General features: G+C 40.7%; 1 protein-coding gene across 1 annotated transcript in view; it reads right to left on the bottom strand.

Annotated features, from left to right (window-relative positions):
- Nucleotides 1-18,899, bottom strand: part of CTNNBL1 (catenin beta like 1) — a 189,330-nt gene that overhangs the window by 147,130 nt on the left and 23,301 nt on the right. Inside the window, exon 2 of the mRNA XM_002747547.6 lies at nucleotides 4,432-4,620. Coding sequence (XP_002747593.2) covers nucleotides 4,432-4,620 — 189 coding nt within the window. The remainder of the gene's footprint in view (nucleotides 1-4,431; nucleotides 4,621-18,899) is intronic.

Raw genomic sequence — 18,899 nt, 5'->3', positions numbered from 1 at the left:
CTCTGTCACCAGGCTGGAGTGCAGAGGTGTAATCTCAGTTCACTGCAACCTCCGACTCCCAGGTTCAAGTGACTCTCCTGTCTCAGCCTCCAGAGTAGCTGGGATTACAGGTACATGCCACCATGCCCGGCTAATTTTTTGTATTTTTAGTACAGATGGGGTTTCACTGTGTTGGCCAGGATGGTCTTGATCTCCTGATCTCGTGATCCACCCACCTCAGCCTCCCTAAGTGCTGGGATCACAGGCATGAGCCACTGCACCCAGCCACAGTACATACTTTATCTCCCCAATTACAATGAGGATTAAGGGCCTGTAATCACATGCTTCTTTTTGAGTATATCACTTTGGGTGTCTTACATAATGCCTACTATCTGTAACAGAAAATTCAGTTTAAGGTGTTAAAGACTGACGAAGCATGGTGGCTCATGCCTGTAATTCCAGCACTTCAGGAGGCCAAGATGTGTGGATCACTTGAGGTCAGGAGTTAAAGACCAGCCTGGCCAATATGGTGAAATCCCATCTCTAATAAAAATACAGGCACACACCTATAGTCCCAGCTATGCGGGAGGTTGAGGCATGAGAATCACTTGAACCTGAGAAGCAGGGGTTGCAGTGAGCCAATATCATGCCACTGCACTCCAGCCTGGCTGACAGAGGGAGACTGTCTCAAAGAAAAAAAAAGACAAGATGTTAAAGACTTACTCATTCAACAAATATTTCTTGAGCACACTGTATGGCACAGAATAAGCAACAATATTAGATAATATTACTTTACATTTACCTTGTCCTCCTTTGCTGTACATGTAAAATAAGACTGAAAGGTTTAAAAGAATTGTTTAAAGTCAAACCGAGTCAGTGACAGTGACCCTTCAATCTTTTCCTACGGCAGAAGTTGGCAAACTGCAGTCCATGAGCCAAATCCAACCTACTGCCTGTTTTTGCACACTGCATAAACTAAGAATGGTTGTTAATTAGCTTTAGTCACTGCTTAGCATTTCTTTTTTTTTTTCTTTTTTTTTTTTTTGAGATGGAGTCTTGCTCTGTCACCCAGGTGGGAATGCAGTGGTGAGATCTCAGCTCACTGCAACCTCCCCCTCCCAGGTTCAAGCGATTTTCCTGCCTCAGCCTCCCGAATAGCTGGGACTACAGGGCCCTGCCACCATGCCTGGCTACTATTTGTATTTTTAGTAGAGATGGGGTTTCACCATGTTAGCCAGAATGGTCTTGATCTGCTGACCGCGTGATCCACCTGCCTCAGCCTCTCAAAGTGCTGGGGTTACAGGTGTGAGCCACCACAACCAGTCAACATTTCTTATGTATTACTTTGCCTGATCCTTACTAGATGCTAAGAAGGAATTCAGACAGGTACTTTGAATCCTGAAGTCTCATCAAGAATTTAGTAACCTTGCTTACAGAATGCAGAAAAAAACTAGAAGACGACAGAGAATTTCTGGCTTCATACATTGGAATCATACCTATGAAAGTAAATAAAATGAATATTTGAAAATTAAATCATTTTTCTCCAAAAAATCTACACTAAAATTTCACACGTTTTATCTTCAGTTTACTTCCCGGTTTAATGCGCTGCGATGCGCCCTCTTCTCTTAATACTATCCCAACTCAGAGCTTCACAGCTCTGTAGTCACTGACCACAACTCACACCTAAAAGCAATAAAGAAACTGCTATTAAGAACCTGAAATAGATCCTTTTGGAAAGCACTGAATCATACCATAATTTTATAAGTTCTCAAAAATGTTAGCTATTATTCTATTATTAAATTTCTATTTCCACATACTGGGCTTTAAGTGGGAGCTAACTATAAATTCATTTTTGGCGTGACACATTTCTCAGATTATACCAATGACTCCTAGATCCCAAGGTTCTCTATTGAACCCCTACCTCCTCCCCGGGGTCTACAGCTTAAAGAGAGGTTCCCTGACACGATAAAAACTGCCTCGGTCAAGACTCAGAGCCTACTTCCACTACTTACTAGCTGTGTGACAATGTTACTTTGCTGAATATATTCCTCAAAGCCTCACCAAGTGCAGCTAATTCTATCTCCTAAGTCTTTCCTGAATTCATCCACTACACACTTAGAATAAAACCCCAAATTCCTCACATGATCTATATAAGGGTCTGACAGGATCTGCCCAGATAATCTCTCCAACCCCAAACCAGGGCAAAGACCCCCATTGCTAGCCCATGTCTACTTCTTCTCTGGCACAAGTAGACTCTCCAGTGTCTGGCACACAGCAGTTACTCAGTGAAGATCTGAGGAGGGGAGGTGGGGGAGGAAAATGTTACTTGTATCTCTCAAGGTCATAGAGATGACCTAAAGAAAGGATGTACATAAAACTGATTTGTAAACCACATGAATGCAAGCTGTTATGGTTATTATTAGCAACAGGCACAATATACCCACCATACCACTAGAATTTAACTAAAATAATCGAATATTTCTAGGAAAGGGTTAAATGACTTTCAAGCAAGCTCAATATCTGCTACTTTTCTTCTTCTTAGCTAACATCTTGCCCCACACTGGAGAAAAACCGTATTAGTATTAGCACAGCTCTCATGGGATTTCTGAAGTCCTAGCCTCTCCAGGGTTTGGCCTTCCCTCCTTTAATTTCTCTCCAGCACTGGGGGGCGGGGAAACTGAATTATCAGTCTTAGTCATCAGCCACAGCAGTATCTCCAATAGCTCAACGTCAGAAACCAGAGGGAGATTTCAGAAAGATGAATGCTGGTGAGGTAGCACAAAAAGGACAACAATATTTTACAAGTTCACGTGACTTTACAGGGGCAAACATCACTTGTTTTTCATCAGATGGGACTTTGGTGGCAGTGAGAAAATAACTCCTGGACTTGTAGCCTTCCATGTGTCATTTTTACAAAGTGATCTCTTTTTCCCTGTCCCTTAACAGAAGGGCTGGTCCCACATTACATTTCTGTCTCCCAGGCTAGAAACCACTTACCCATGACAGCTACTAACCTAATCCTCCAGTACCAGCCTTGCCCTACATGGGAATTATACCTGCCAATTAACTGCTGCTGCAGGGCTAACAGATTGAGCAGAAGCTGGTGAGGAGGGAAGGGAGGGAGGGAGGATGTGCTACACACACCGTTTGTCGAAGCCCTGGCAAGGCTGCTGCCCTCAGAGAGGAAATTCAGAAATTCAGGACTGTCTCTCACCACAGATTTCCAAAGTGCCATTGTCTTTTAGGGGCAAACCCCCAGATTAGCACTAGTACAAATCCTAATGAGGAGAGAGCTATTGTCACACACAGTAATGACCTTTTCAGAATAGGAATCTGTTTTTTCTTCTCAGATTCACACACCAGTCTCATTTTTTAAATCCAAACTTAGCATCGTGTCTTTGAGAGAACCAAAAAAACAGCTGGCTCTTAAGACTCTATTTCCATAATTCATATTGAACAAAATGCCAGAGTGAAATAACATACAAGTTAACACTTAAAGATTTAAAAAGACACAGAGGTAAGGGCATTTTGCTTTTAATCACTGATATTTTACCTCTCCTCTTCCCAGCTTCATTCATTTATTCATTCAATAAATATTTACTAAGGGTCTATCAAGAGCTAGGTATTGCTCTGGCTGCCAAAATATAGCTATGAACAGAACAGAGCCAGTCTCTATTTTCATGGGAGGTTGGAAGGAGGACAGCAATGAGTAAAACGAACAAACTAGAATTTCAAATCATGGTATGTGCTATGCAAACAATATACAGAATAAAGTGATAGGGGAATGAGACAGCAGCTTGCAGGGCTACACAGGAAAGACTTCTTGGAAGAGGAACATCTGAACTGAGACCTGAGTGTGAAGAAACCAGCCATACAAAGCATTAAGGAAGAAGGGCATTCCAACAGAGGGCACAGAAGTCTGAAGGTCCAGAGGCAAGAATGAGCGCGAAGGTCCCAAGGCGTCTTGAAGAACAGCAAAGAGAGAGGCCCTGAGGTATCTCCTTCCTTAAACTGTAGTTCTGCAGTCATACCTAAATACCCGATACTGTGGCACCCCTTCAACCTCTCCACTTTTGTTGCTTTGCTAATACCATTTTCTCTGCCCAAGAAGCCCTTCCTTCCACGTGATAAAATTTGGGCCCTCTTTCAAAGCTAAGAATGCAAGTGCCTTCTATGTGTCCTCAGTAAGAACCAGGAAACCTGCCCTGACCCCCCCCACAGGACATAATACGGAATAATTTTAAAATTCTATCTGTCATGTTCTTTACACTTCGCAAGATGCTTTCCCAACTGCATTAGCCCACTTAACCTTTACATTAACACGATGAAATAAGAATTATTAACCCCATTTTACAGATGAAGATGGGAAGCTCAGACAAGCTGAGTATTTGGCCCAAAATTATATTCTGCAGGGCCAGCCATCTCAGCTCCCACCCAGCGCTGCCGTGTTACCTCTTCCTCTTCCTCTTCCCCATCTCTGTCAATAATCTGAAGCAGCCTTTTTTTGTCATCATCTGCTTCTTCCACCACAGTCATTTCTTCTTCTCGATAGCGGCCACGTTCCCGAGTACCAGTTTGCTTCCGACGCATCTTCTGCTCCTCCTCTTCATCATCCCGGGGACGTTTTGTGCCTCTATTGGGCTGAGAAAAAAGAAACACAGGATTTTAGAGCTGGACACGACATAGAAGCCAGGCACGGTGGCTCACGTCTATTATCCCAGCACTTTGGGAAGCCAAGGTGGGTAGATTGCTTGAGCCTAGGAGTTTGAGACCAGCCTGGGCAACATGGTGAAACCCTGACTCTACAAAAAATATGGAAAAAAAAAAAAGACTTAGCAAGGTATAGACAACAAATATCCTAAAAGGTTTTAAGAATTCTCTGACTGAAAAGCACCTAGAATACAATTTTACCCACCACATGGAGTAAAGCTCTAGGTGGTCATTTTTCAGATCCTTAATGATTCTATAAATATACCATGAAAGTCAGTGGGAATTCTTTTATATGCAGTTTTGCCACTTCACAAAACTTCCTATGTATACAGAAATAGCAACAAGGCCACCTTGAGATAGGGACACTGGGTTAGGCTCACGTACCAGTCAAGATGTAACTCCCAGTGCCAACCTCTTAGCACCTAGTTTTACTTCCCATCTACAAAAGATTAAAAACCTACAAGTGGTCCAGACATAAAATGTTACATCTGTAATTTCTGAATGTCTTCACATTACATGTAACTTTTTGGACTACTTGTAACTGTAACTTTTTTACACTCCAAAAAAGTTACAGTTACTCACAAGTAGTCCAAACATAAAATGTTACATATATAACTTCTGAATGTCTAATAAAAAAGTTACAGTTACTCACAAGTAGTCCAAACAATAAAATGTTACATATGTAACTTCTGAATGTCCACTGCACTCCCAATTTTATTTCACAGAGGAGCTGAGTAAGGCCCAGAGCCTGGGCAAAGGACCTAAACAGATACTTCTCAAAAGAAGACATACAAATGGCCAGATTTATGGAAAAAAAAAAAAAAGTGCTTACCATCACTAATCATCAGGGAGATGCAAATAAAAACCACAATGAGTTATCATGTCACACCTATCAGAATGGCTATCATGAAAAAGAAGAGAAAGTATTATTGAGGGTACGGAGAAAAGAGAACCCTGTGTCCTATTGGTGGAAATACAAATTAATACAGTCATAATGGAAAACAATATGGAAGTTCCTCAAAAAATTAAAAACAGAATTACCATATGATCCAGCAATCCCACTTCTGGGTATGTAACCAACAGAAATGATTTCAGTAAGCTGGGGAGATATCTGCCCTGTTCATTGTAGCATTATTCACAATAGCTAAGATACGGAATCAACCTATGTGTCTGCCATTAGATGAATGGATAAAGAAAATGAATACATACGCAATAGAATTCTACTCAGCCCTAAAAAGTGGGGAAATTCTGTCATTTGAGACAACCTGAATAAACCCGGAAAACATTAAGCTAAGTGAAATAAGCCAGGCACAGAAAGACAAACACCTTGTAATCTCACTTGCACGTGGATTCTAAAAAAGCTGAACTCACAGAAGTAGAAGAGTAGAATGATTGCGACCAGAGGCTGGGGAGGAAGGGAGATGAAGGGAAATGCTGACTAAAGAGTCGAAAGTTTCAGTGAAACATGAAGATAAGCTTTAGTGATCTATTGCACCGAATGCTGAATATAATAAGTAACAATGCATTGTACATTTAAAAACTGATAAAACAGATTTTAAATACTTTCACCACAAAAAAAATTATTTAAGGTGTTAGATTTGTTAATTAGCCTCATGTAATCATTCCACACTGTAAACATATATCAAAATGTCACCTTATACCCCATAAATATATACAATTATTATTTGCTAATTAAAAATAAAAGTTTTTAAAATCAAAAGTAATAACAAAGGCCCAGAAACAAAGTATTACGTAAGATCACAAAACCATCAGTGCACCACTGAAAATAGAACCGGCATTTCCAGACTCCGAGTCCAAGGCCCTTTCTACCAGACTCTGATGAGACCTCATCTTGCCTTTTGCTGTTGTTGTTTACTTTTCAGAGATGAGGTTTCACTGCGTTGCCTAGGCTGGGCCTGAATTTCTGTGCTCCAGCAATCTTCCTGCCTCAGCCTACCGAGTAGCTGAGACTACAGGTATGTGCCACTGCAACCGACTCATTTTTGCCTTTTACAATGCAATCCATGAAGACGTTCTTACTGTTGTTTTCCATTAAATTAGAATAAAACAGAGGAGTAGTGACAGGGTTTTTGGAGCTGGAGACATGGCCCTGCCCAGACACCAAACAGCCCAGGGTCTCCATTCAGCTCAACTTACTCCTGGTTGGACTTTGGGTCCATCACCTACCTCTCTAAACCTTTCCTCATCTGCAAATGAGGAACTTCAAGTGAAAGAACTCCAAACCATAATGGTACTAAACAAATAAAATCGTCACTATGAAGTAATCCACAAGATTCGCTCTTCTCCAACAAAACATTTATGTAGATTCTTCAACGAGATTTTCTTTATCTGATATAGTAATCACACCCACCAGCAATATGCTGGGTGCAATGTGGTGTGTTACTACCAAACAGAAGAAAATGCCACTTTCACTGCCAGCCTGCCAAGTTGTTTGGTAATAACACAACAATTTCTATTATAGATGTTATACCTCTCACCTCTCACCTTTTGACTTTTATCGAACTGTACTTTGCCAGTGGTAGAAAGCCATTCCTCTTTATTCATGTTTCCTGTTTGTTCCACATACCAGGTGCTTTAGTAGGTTTGAGCATATGACATTGTTTAGAAAACTCACATTTGACAATTTAGTCTGTAGGGTACCACCTGCTATTTTTCACTCTCTTCCTAGTCTCTCTAAGATAGATTAGAATTTCATATGAACACATTCTACTTTCCATAAGGACAAAAATTATAAGGATCTGCTATCATCATTACTGCTCTACCCTAAAAAGAAAAGTAAAAAAGAAAGCAACATGCCAGTACCCACAGACAGACTACAATAAAAAAGGAGGTGGTGGTTTTCATGAAAGAAGAGATAGGGAAGGTAGCTTCATCCTAAAGGAGGGCAGCCTTCCAAATGGAAATCTGTAGCTCCTCAGCAGGTAAGGAACTTCAGCCCTCTGGGAACACTAATTCTTTCAAGCTCATAAAATAAGCCCTGCTGTGATTCTGATTAGCGTGAACCTACTGCAGCAGCCAAGTCAAGGCATGAGCGCCATAGTTCTCCATGGAAAGAAGATTTCGAGATTGTATCTCTGAGGAGAGAAAGAAAAGGCAGTGGGCCACAATTAAAAGGAGAAAGCTAAATATTGCCACAGTTAAGAAATGCAAAACAGAAAAGAAAAAAAAAAAAAAAAACACCAGCAAGGTCTCTTTTGAACACATCTTCCAATCCTCCTCTTTAAAACAAACATTTCAGAAGTCAGGGGAGAAGTTTCATTTATTAAATTCCCATTAAAATAGTACTTTCCTGGGCCGGGCGCGGTGGCTCACGCCTGAAATCCCAGCACTTTGGGAGGCCGAGGCAGGTGGATTACGAGGTCAACAGATCAAGACTATCCTGGTCAACATGGTGAAACCCCATCTCTACTAAACACAGAAAAAACTAGCTGGGCATGGTGGCACATGCCTGTAATTCCAGCTACTCAGGAGGCTGAAGCAGGAGAATTGCCTGAACTCAGGAGGCAGAGGTTGCAGTGAGCCGAGATTGCACCATTGCACTCCAGCCTGGGTAACAAGAGCAAAACTCCGACTCAAAAAAAAAAAAAAAATAGTACTTTCCTTCTGCAGAACTTCAATCTTTACCACATCTCCCACAATGAGAAGTACTTACCAGTTCTGTTTTATAAGCAGGAAAACAAGATGCCTAAGGTCTTTTAATAAACTTGTGCAAAGACAATCTGGTCCCTTCTCAGAGTTGAATCTGATCTCTGGAAAACTGCTCATCTACCAAGATTCCAGGACCTTGACTGAGACAGATCTGACAAACTTTCAGGCAAAAACATTTACCTATAAATATGTCATGTAAGACCTTAAGTTAAAACAACACTTGTTAAACAATCCCACAAATATTAAAGAATTCTAAGGCTTGAAGGGTCTTCACGTAATCAGCTGCCAGACCCAGGCTTCCAAAAGGGTCATGTATAAATAGGGACACAGTTGGATAAGTAGGGCCAGTGTGGATTCTTGAGACAAGAATAACTCTGTTAGCTTTTATCAACAGTCTAAGTATGCCATCCCTAAGAGGGCTACCTTTAAATTCACCAACCGCTTCTCCAACCTTCTCCCTCACACAAGGTACTCAGCTTTAGCTTTTGCTCCTCCTAAAAACTCTGTGGCAGAGCCGTACCATGACGATGCTCTGCTACAACTCCTTCAGCAACACAGCAGCTCCCACCTCCCTCTCCAATAGACGGTAAGCCATGCAAAGGCCCTGATGTGGTTTACGTCCACACTTCTCTTCAAAAGGCAAAAATTTTTTTTTTTTTTTTTTTTAAGACGGAGTTTCGCTGTTGTTACCCAGACTGTAGTGCAATGGCATGATCTCAGCTTACTGCAACCTCTGCCTTCTGGCTTCAAGCAATTCTCCTGCCTCAGCCTCCCAAGTAGCTGGGACTACAGGCGCACACCACCATGCCCAGCTAATTTTTTTTTTTTTTTGTATTTTTATTAGAGATGGGGTTTCACCTTGTTGACCAGGATGGTCTCGATCTCTTGACCTCGTGATCCACCAGCCTCGGCCTCCCAAAGTGCTGGGATTATAGGCATGAGCCACCGCGCCTGGCCCAAAAGGCAAAAATTTTAAGAACTTCATTTCTCTTCTTAACCCTCAAGAGTCTCTTTTTCAAACACTAACACTGCAAAAAGAGACACTTTCAATCATTCCTGAGATTTGACTACTCTGAATAGTAAGAGTTAGGATTCATTTCTTCAACAAAGTGCCAACTTTGTGATGCATACTGGGGATGTGAGTGTGAACAAGACAACACTGCCTTGTTATCAGAGCTTAACAATCTAGAACAGTGTTCAACTGAAATATAGTACAAGCCATAGACGTAATTTAATTTTTTTAGTAGCCACATTTAAAAAGAAACAGGTAATAATATATTTATTTAATCTAACATATCATAAATATTATCATTTCAACATGTAATCTATATTTTTAAATTCACTAATTTGTTATTTTACATTATGTTTTTCACACTAGGTCCTTGGAATCCGGTATGTATTTTACACTGATGGTGTATCTCAATACAGACTGGCCCAATTTCATGTGCTCAACAGCCACATGAGGCCAGTGGCTATAGTACTGAACAGCAAAGGCCTAGGGGACTTCCACCTGAAGGGTTCCAGCTCCCTGATACAAGTCAAAATGGACTTGCCTTTCCAGCAACATTGAATGAAATATGGACTCAAGAAGTTGAAGTCCTGACTGCTTGTGAAAGAGTCACACTAAAAATTATGAAGGTAACTCAATACCCTGACCAAGAAATAAACTTCCTAATTTATATTTACCCAATATTCACCACTGAGAGAGTGACTAGTTATATAAAACAAAACAAGAATTGTAAGCAAGGAAGCAGCTCAGAGCTGTCAAACTGATTTCACTAAAGGGAAGCCAAAGGGCTCTTGATCCACAAAAAGAATGTAACACTCACAGCCTGTCACAGAGCTCAACAGCTCAGGCCGAGCTCTCCCTGTGTCTTACACAACCAATCCCAAGAGGCTTAAGCCATTCTTACCAGTCACCTTTGGAGATTAATTTGTTTTGGTATCTGAAAGGTGTTTGGAATCCCTCAAGATGAAGGAATGACAAAAGCAACTCTTCTTAATAAAGTCATTTCTCTGCTTCTGCTGCCCACAGGACTAGAGAAAAAATGATTAACTCTTAACTTCTGAACACCAGCCTTGAAGGGTTTTTACAATCTTCTACAATTCCCTGCCTTACTCCCAATAGGCGGTGAGTGGTATAAAAGCTCACTAAGCATTTCCCACCATCCAACCACACAGCTGGTAGCCTTTCTAGGATAAAGGATTCCCATTCATTCAAAGCTCAGAGTAGGCTTCACGGTAATAAAGAGATGCCTTTATTTGCCAATAATCTTGAGGCCTACTGCATGTATGTGTATGTCTCCATCCATGCACCTGAAAACAGAAATCAAGACATCTTCATGAAAGCTTTGAAGGAGTTAAAAAATTAAATAAGCAATCTGCCTAGGATACTCCCTGCGTACCCAGACAATATCCAACCTAAGCTTTGGGTTTCATTTTTCCCTCTTTTTTTTTTTTTTTAATTAAAAAGCAGTGAGAAGCCATAGCTATAATGAGGGGCTGTGGGAACATGCAGTTATATTGAGCTCAAAGTAATGTACCATAGGAAGAGGCTACATCACCAGAACGAATCCTAAATTAAAACTCCAGTATGAAACCAACTCCATTTCCTCTGAGCATGCAATCTATATTATCACATTTATGGGCTGTCTCGACCTCAATTAGGCTTGGGGGTGGGGGGAAAAAGAGAACTTCTATAATGAGCAATAATAGTATCATTATGATAAATTATGAAAACACACAATGCAATTATTAATGTGAAGAGCGCATTCATATCAGAATACAAGAGTGTAAATGTGTGCATGTGTGTCTAAATATAGCTCAACATTCCAAGTTACCTTGCTAAGAAAGGGGATAATTCATAAAAGGTACTTTTATGAAGAAAGATGTCCAATTCTAGTAAGAAAATGGGAAAAATCAAAGGAAACCTTCTAAACCTTGTAATAAACCAAGAATTGTTCACCTAGAACTTAGCAGCTCGGCTAACTTCAGAAAAGGATCTTCCAAGTGGGGCATGAAGTACAGTTTCCTAGATATCAACAACAGGAAAGACTCAGTAATTTGAGCTGGAAGAAAGAGACAATCTAGTCTCTGTCTCTCTTTATATTAATAGAATAGGGAAATCTGAGCCCAGTGAGTTTAAGCAACTTGCTTATGGTGAGCAAGACTATAAGGTTTCTAAATCCCAACACTGTGCTTTTCTTTTTTCTCTATATTAACTTAAGACTGGTTGGAAAGAAAATAAGAGGACTGTGAAGAAGTCACTAGTAAATAAACAAAGCTACTATTAAAATATAAGAACACAGACTGGGGCTATTTTAGACAGGCTAAACTAGAAACCACCATCAACAGAAAAAGGCTTTGCTTTCAATCCATCATTGCTAGAGCTAATGATGCCTAACCTGTTTGCAATGGTGATATCCCGCATGGGGAATGAGTTTTGAGTCAATTTTTCCTAAATTCAAAACCTGGCACCTCTACTCAGCAGTCCTGGAAAGTAAGTTACTCCCTCTATGCTTCAGTTTTCTCTGTCTATTAACTAGGAACAATAACCACTTTCACACAGACATTTATGCATATATGTATGTATGTACATAAAGACCTATGTTTCTTTTCTTTTCTTTTTTTGAGATGGAGCCTTGCTCTGTCACCCAGGTTTGGAATGCAGTGGTGCGATCTCAGCTCACCACATTCTCCATCTCCCGGGTTCCAGCAATTCTCCTGGCCCAACCTCCTGAGTAGCTGGGACTACAGGCATGTGCCAGCACATCCAGCTCATTTTTGTATTTCTGGTAGGGACAGGGTTTCACCAATGCCTGACCTCAAATGATCAGCCTGCCTCAGCCTCCCAAAGTGCTGGGATTGCAGGCGTGAGCCACTGTGCCCAGCCCAAAGGCCTGCGTTTCTAAAGTACAGAGCAGTTTGGCCCATAGAAAACAACACACTGAGCTCACGATCTCTCTCTGACATATTTGATTAAAAAATCAAAGAGGCTCAAGGTTAGAAAGAACTCTGATCATTAATAGTTAGGTTTTTCAATGTGGATCCCTTTTTAATGTCAAAATATTTGACAAGACCGACCAAGTGCAGTGGTGCATGACTGTAATCTCAACAATTTGGGAGGCAGACGTGGGAGGCTCACTTGAGCCCAGGAGTTCAAGACCAGCCTGAGCAACATAGTGAGAACCACTTCTACAAAAAACTTAAAAAATTAGACAAGCATAATGGCACACACCTGTAGTTCCAACTACTCAGGAGGCTGAGGTGAGAGAATCACTTGAACCCAGAAGGCTGCAGTGAGCCAAGTTCATACCACCACACTCCAGTCTGGGTGACACATAGAGACCCTGTCTCAAAAAACAAACAAAAAATTGACAGGACCACTCGCCCCTGACCTCCATTTTTTTTTTTTTTTTTTTTTTTTTTGAGACGGAGTTTCGCTCGTTACCCAGGCTGGAGTGCAATGGTGCAATCTCGGCTCACCGCAACCTCCGCCTCCTGGGTTCAGGCAATTCTCCTGCCTCAGCCTCCTGAGTAGCTGGGATTACAGGCACATGCCACCGTGCCCAGCTAATTTTTTGTAATTTTTAGTAGAGACGGGGTTTCACCATGTTGACCAGGATGGTCTCGATCTGTTGACCTTGTGATCCACCCGCCTCGGCCTCCCAAAGTGCTGGGTTTACTTATTATTATTATTTTGAGACAGTCTCACCCTTGTTGCACAGGCTGGAATACAATGGTGCAATCTCAGCTCACTGCAACCTCTGCCTCCCAGGTTCAAGTGATTCTCCTGCCTCAGCCTCCCGAGTAGCTGGGATTACAGGTATGCACCACTGAACCTGTCTAATTTTGTAATTTTAGTAGAGACAGATTTCTCTATGTTGGTCAGACTGGTCTTGAACTCCTGACCTCAGGTGATCCAGCTGCTTCAGCCTCCCAAAGTGCTGGGATTACAGGCATGAGCCACCGCACCTGGTGAATTTGTGTTTTTAATATCCACATTGACAAAAAAGAAAGGAGGGAGAGAGGTTATGTATTCATTTCTCAGAAAATGCTTGTGTACATCTGGATCCACAACTTCTTGCAATAATTCTGAGGATCTAGAGACAGTTCAGGCTTCAGGCACCCTTGATCTCACCCAATCATCTATCTTAGGTTAGAATCCTTTTTAACATCTCTGGCCAGGCATATGCCAGGGCTTTCTTAACACCTCCAGTCCTCCCTAAACTGTGCCCCCACCGCCTCTGAATCACTCGGTTAGGAAGCTCATTTAATTGAGGAGAAACCTTTCAACTTACACTCTCCTGTGGTTCTTAATCCTTCTCCTTAAGGAAATGTAAAACATGTCAAGTCTTGCTCACATTAAAAAAAAAAAAAATACATTTTTCAAGATAGCAATCTGACTCATTTCTTCCTTTCCAATTGCCTTTACTTTTTCAGAATAAATACTTTCAATAAGAAGGTTGGGCAGGGGGCAACTGAATAGAGGACGGGGGTACACACATAATTACATTCCTTCCTACCATTATTTTGGAATTTCATAATTTGAAAGCTTTCTAATACCTCTCGTAATAATTAGACATATGAATGTTGCAAATCCAAGCTTGTGGATGGATTGGTCTAACCTATTTGAAATATTCAGAAATCATCTGCTGTTAACCTCTTCTGATTACCTTTTGTCAGAATAAAAGGGAGTTTTCAAACATTCATTTCTACCAGATGGTAGTCAGTGGCCTGACCCAGAAGTTACAGAGGAGATGCAGTAATGAGTTTTCCCTTGCCTTTACTGGCTGCACATTCACTGGTGACATTTTATAACTAGGACTTCTGGCTCAATCAATATTTGCAGGCATGAAATCTGCCAAAGTTAACATCAGGGCTCCCTTGCAAATTTGCTTAAGGCACCACAAATGAAAAAGCTCACAATCTCTAATGCTGCAACTATCATCAGCCAAAGTTCGTAATTAGAGATCAAAGTAATCAGAGACAGAAAATTCCACCCACCTCAACGCGTTGTTGTGATGATTAAACAATACACCTTATAAAGGTGCCCTAGGTAAACTGTAAATCGCTATACCAATGAAAGGTGTTATCGTATTTTTAGGAAATGTCTAAGTGAAAATTCCAGATAGTCACATATAAATATATATTACACCTCTGCAAATTTGCAAGACTAGCTTCAAAAAAAGAACAATGAATTATGTCCACCTACTACCTTTTCTTCTGGAGGAAAAAAATAGGTATCAAGAGCTCCTCAAAATCCTAAAGCAGAGTCTATGCAAAATATAAAACAGAACCACCATTTATTCCCAATTTAAAAAAATTACAGGCTACAAGACCACAGTATTTACTGGAGAATATGGTCTTTATCAATGCTCATAATGAAGGGGAAAATATCAATGTATCCAAAATCAAAATTACAAACAGCCTCACTTATGACCTGTAATTTGATTGGCTGACAGCTAAGATGGATGTGATTTATGATTTAAATCACTAGTCATGAAGACTACTTAATCCGTTTTTCCTACCAAAAAATTGTTATTCCTTGTTAAAGCCTGAATATATATTCATCTCACTGCCAAAGGATGTATAGATTTCTTTTTTAGAACTACGAGCTACACTTTAATGTCCATGACTGACTTTGACATCTGCTCTGATTGATTCTACAGCTACATCAGAAAACTGAATGTTGATTCAGTTTCTTTATCAAAACTAACATAAGCAGGTTACTTGTAAAGTTATTGGAAGGCAAGCTGTCTCCATTTTAGCACACTTATGAATATGTTTTGTCAGCTACACCAGAACCATGAGCATCTATTCATTCATTAAGGAAGTATTTACTGAGCTAAAAGAACCTGAACATCACTCTATTAGGTGCTGGAGGGACTATTAGACATCAATTTAACAACAAAACAGCACTGATCTAAAAGAAGTATTGTGGTACAGTGCAAACAACAGCAAACCAATAATCAGAAAAATCTGGGTTCTAGTGGCAAATCACTTAAGAGCCACGTGAGTTTGGATAAGTCATTAGACTTATCAATGCTGCATTTATAAAAATGCTCAGTCCTCGCTTTGCTACCTCACAGCACTAACTTTAGTAAGCTAAAGGATAGGAAGATTAAATTAGATAAAAATACAGGACTTTGAAAGAAAGCAAGCACAGAATTCAATTTCTCTTAATGATTGCAAACTGCAAAGTCCTGTATATATGACAGACTTTATTTATTTATTTTGAGACAGAGTCTCGCCCAGTCTCTCAGGAGGAGTGCAGCGGCGCAATCTTGGCTCACTGCAACCTCCATGTCCCGTTTTCAAGCAATTCTCCTGCCTCAGCCTCCCTTAGCAGGGACTACAGGCGTGCACCACCATGCCTAGCTAATTTTTGTATTTTTAGTAGAGATGGGGTTTCACCAGGTTGGCCAGGCTGTCTCAAACTCCTGACCTCAAATGATACACCTGCCTTAGCTCCCAAAGTGCTGGGATTACAGGCATGAGCCACCATGCCTGGCTAGACTTTAAAGATTACTTAAAGACAGCTTCTGACAAAGAACATAAGTATATGATCATAGAAGAAAAAATACTGAGTAGCCCATAAACATATAAAAAGTAGCCCAACCTCATTAGAAATCAGGGAAATGCATATTAAAACCATTATTTAGGCCAGGCGTGGTAGCTCATGACTGTAATCCAAGCACTTCGGAGGCCAAGGTGGGTGGATCATGTGAGGTCGAGAGTTCAAGACCAGCCTGACCAACATGGTGAAACCCTTAAAAAAAAAAAAAAAAAGAAAGAAAGAAAAAGAAAAAACAACCATTGTTTATCATCAGATTGACAAAAATGAAAAAATTAAAAATCTGGTAACACCAAGTGTTGGTGAGGATATGGGGAAACGAGAACTGTTAATACCTGCTGATAGTAAAGTATAAATGAGCACACGTGAATTGGTGAGGCCTAATACCACTGATGCATGTATTCTATGACTAGCCCAGTAGTTCTATTCCTAAGGACTTAGACATTAGAGAAATGCTCACACATATGCACAAGGAGTTATTTAAAGAATGATCACTGGACAATAAGAAACACAGTTAAATGATCCATGGATGCATGCATAAATAGTAACCATAAGAAAAAAATACATGAGGATAATAATCACCACATTCAGGACAGTGATTGCTTCTAAAGGATGCCAAAAGAGAAACTGGATTAGGGAGGGCTATTCGGCAAAATGAGACTGGGGAAGGGTGCAAAAGAGACTTTATCTGTATTTATAATGTTTTATTTCTTAGAGAGCCAAAGTAAATTTGGCCAAATGTGATGATTATGCACACCTGGAAGAGAAAGACGGTTGTGGGGGTACCATCAGAAGCTAACAGGGATCAGGCAGACCAAGTCATGCCCAACTAGCTGTGCTTCTTTATTGTGGTTACTGTTGATTAAGGATTTACAATGCTCACAGGGGACCTTACAGTCAACAAGACCTCTCACAGAGTTATTCAATGAGTCAACAGGATGACCAACTTTAATTATTTTTAAAGCTAATGCATATTGAGGGTGCACGTTTAGAAGCATAAAACCAATTCAACCTAGCTCGGCAGCAGTGAGTTAGCTTCTGGGCGTTAAAAGAGACATTACAAACTGGAGAATGTATGAGCAGGATAGCAGAGGGTCTGGAAATCTTGCTACAGGAAAAATCAATAAAGGAATCCAAGAAGATTCAGGGAGGGACCCAAGAGTGAATCACCATCAGTTATTTAAACGGATGCCTTGGAATAGAGTAAATGCAAACAGTGCTACAAAAAATGGCAGATCGCCTTCCATACCCCTTCACTGCAGCTAGACAAGTCCCACTCAGTCTTGAGACCCTGCTAAAATGTCACCTCCCTTGAGAGTCCTTGACATACTCCACTAAGACTTGTGAGCTTCCTCAGCAGTGTATCAGAGCTCTGCCAGCACACAATATATGTATTAATAAGTGTCTATTTCCTCTACTAAATCATGAACTAGGTTTTCAAGAGTTGGGATCCTAGGATATGACCCTTGCTCCTAACAAATATCTTGGCACCTAAGAGTACCTTGTTCATAGCAGGCACTTAACCTATGCTGCTAAATCAATGAGAGACAGATTTTTGGCTCCATATATATTAGCATATACATATACCTACTAACGTGAAAAAGACAAAAATAGACACATTCACTGAAAGGGTCCCAACAGAGTCCGAATTATATGTCATGCTGCTGTCCACAGGCTCACCTGGATGGACTCTAGAACTCTAAGATTCTTGTACTCAATGTCTGAGCCTTAACCCAACTTAAATGAAAACTATTTTTGTTTTGTTTTGTTTTTCAAAGCAGTAATTTACCACAGCCTTTTTTAAAATTTAAAATAATTTATTTTATCCATCCTGTTGAAAATGTTTTTAAGTTGTATAGGCCATGCATGGTGGCTCACACCAGTAACCTGGGAGGCCAAAGCAAGGGGACTGCTTCAGCCCAGGAGTTCAAGACCAGACTGGGAAACAGTGAGATCTTATGTCTACAAAAAACAAACTTAAAAAAAAGTTAGCCAGGCACAGTGGTACACACATATACCTGTAGTCCCAGCTAGCTACTCAGCAGGCTGACATGGAAGGACTGCCTGAGCCCAGCAGTGAACCAAGATTACTCCACTGTACTCTAGCCTGGGCAACAGAGCAAGACCCTGCCTCAAAAAAAGAAAAGAAAAGAAAAGAAAGAAAGAAAGAAAGAAAGAAAGAGGAGAGAAAGAAAGAAAAAGAAAAAAGAAAATGAAGAAAAACAAGTTGTATAATACCAGCCATGAACAAATACAGGATAAAAACAAAACAAAATCTTTCTGTCTACAGATTATATCTTCTAACATTTCTAAGGTTATTACATTTAAAAAGTAAGACAGGCTGGGCTCAGTGGCTCATGCCTGTAATCCCACCACTTTGGGAGGCTGAGATGGGCAGATCACCTGAGGTCAGGAGTTTGAGACCAGCCTGACCAACATAGAGAAACCCCATCTCTACTAAAAATACAAAAGCTGGGTGTCGTGGCACATGCCTGTAATCCCAGCTACTCAGAAGGCTGAGGCAGGAGAATCACCGGAACCCAGGAGGCAGAGGTTGTGGTGAGCTGAGATTGCACCACTGCACTCCAGCCTAGGCAACAAGAGTGAAATTCTGTCTAAAAAAAAAAATAAAGTAAGACAAATCCCACTTGATAACCAATGAGTGTAATTTATATGAGCCCTTGTGAACATGAAGGGGAGATGAGAAAGGAACTGTCTTCATTGAGCTTACAGAGCACCCTTACTAAGCACCTACACAGCTCCATGCCAGGAGTACAAGGCTTAGGAAACAAAGAACAAAACAGGCACGTTCTTTTCTTCAAGGCGCTTTCAATCTTCTGAGAACCAACTGCAACACTGACAAGTCAACGGAGGATTACTGAACCTTCTGGTTAGTGCTGTGGCTGAGTGTGCACAGAGAACAAAGGGATCATGGATGGGGTATATGTGTATCAGACTGGAGATC

The sequence above is a fragment of the Callithrix jacchus genome, chromosome 5, assembly GCF_049354715.1.
Source record: "Callithrix jacchus isolate 240 chromosome 5, calJac240_pri, whole genome shotgun sequence".
NCBI classification, from domain to species: domain Eukaryota; kingdom Metazoa; phylum Chordata; class Mammalia; order Primates; family Cebidae; genus Callithrix; species Callithrix jacchus.
The sequence above is the reverse complement of the archived record's forward strand: the minus strand, read 5'-3'. Positions and strand labels throughout refer to the sequence as shown.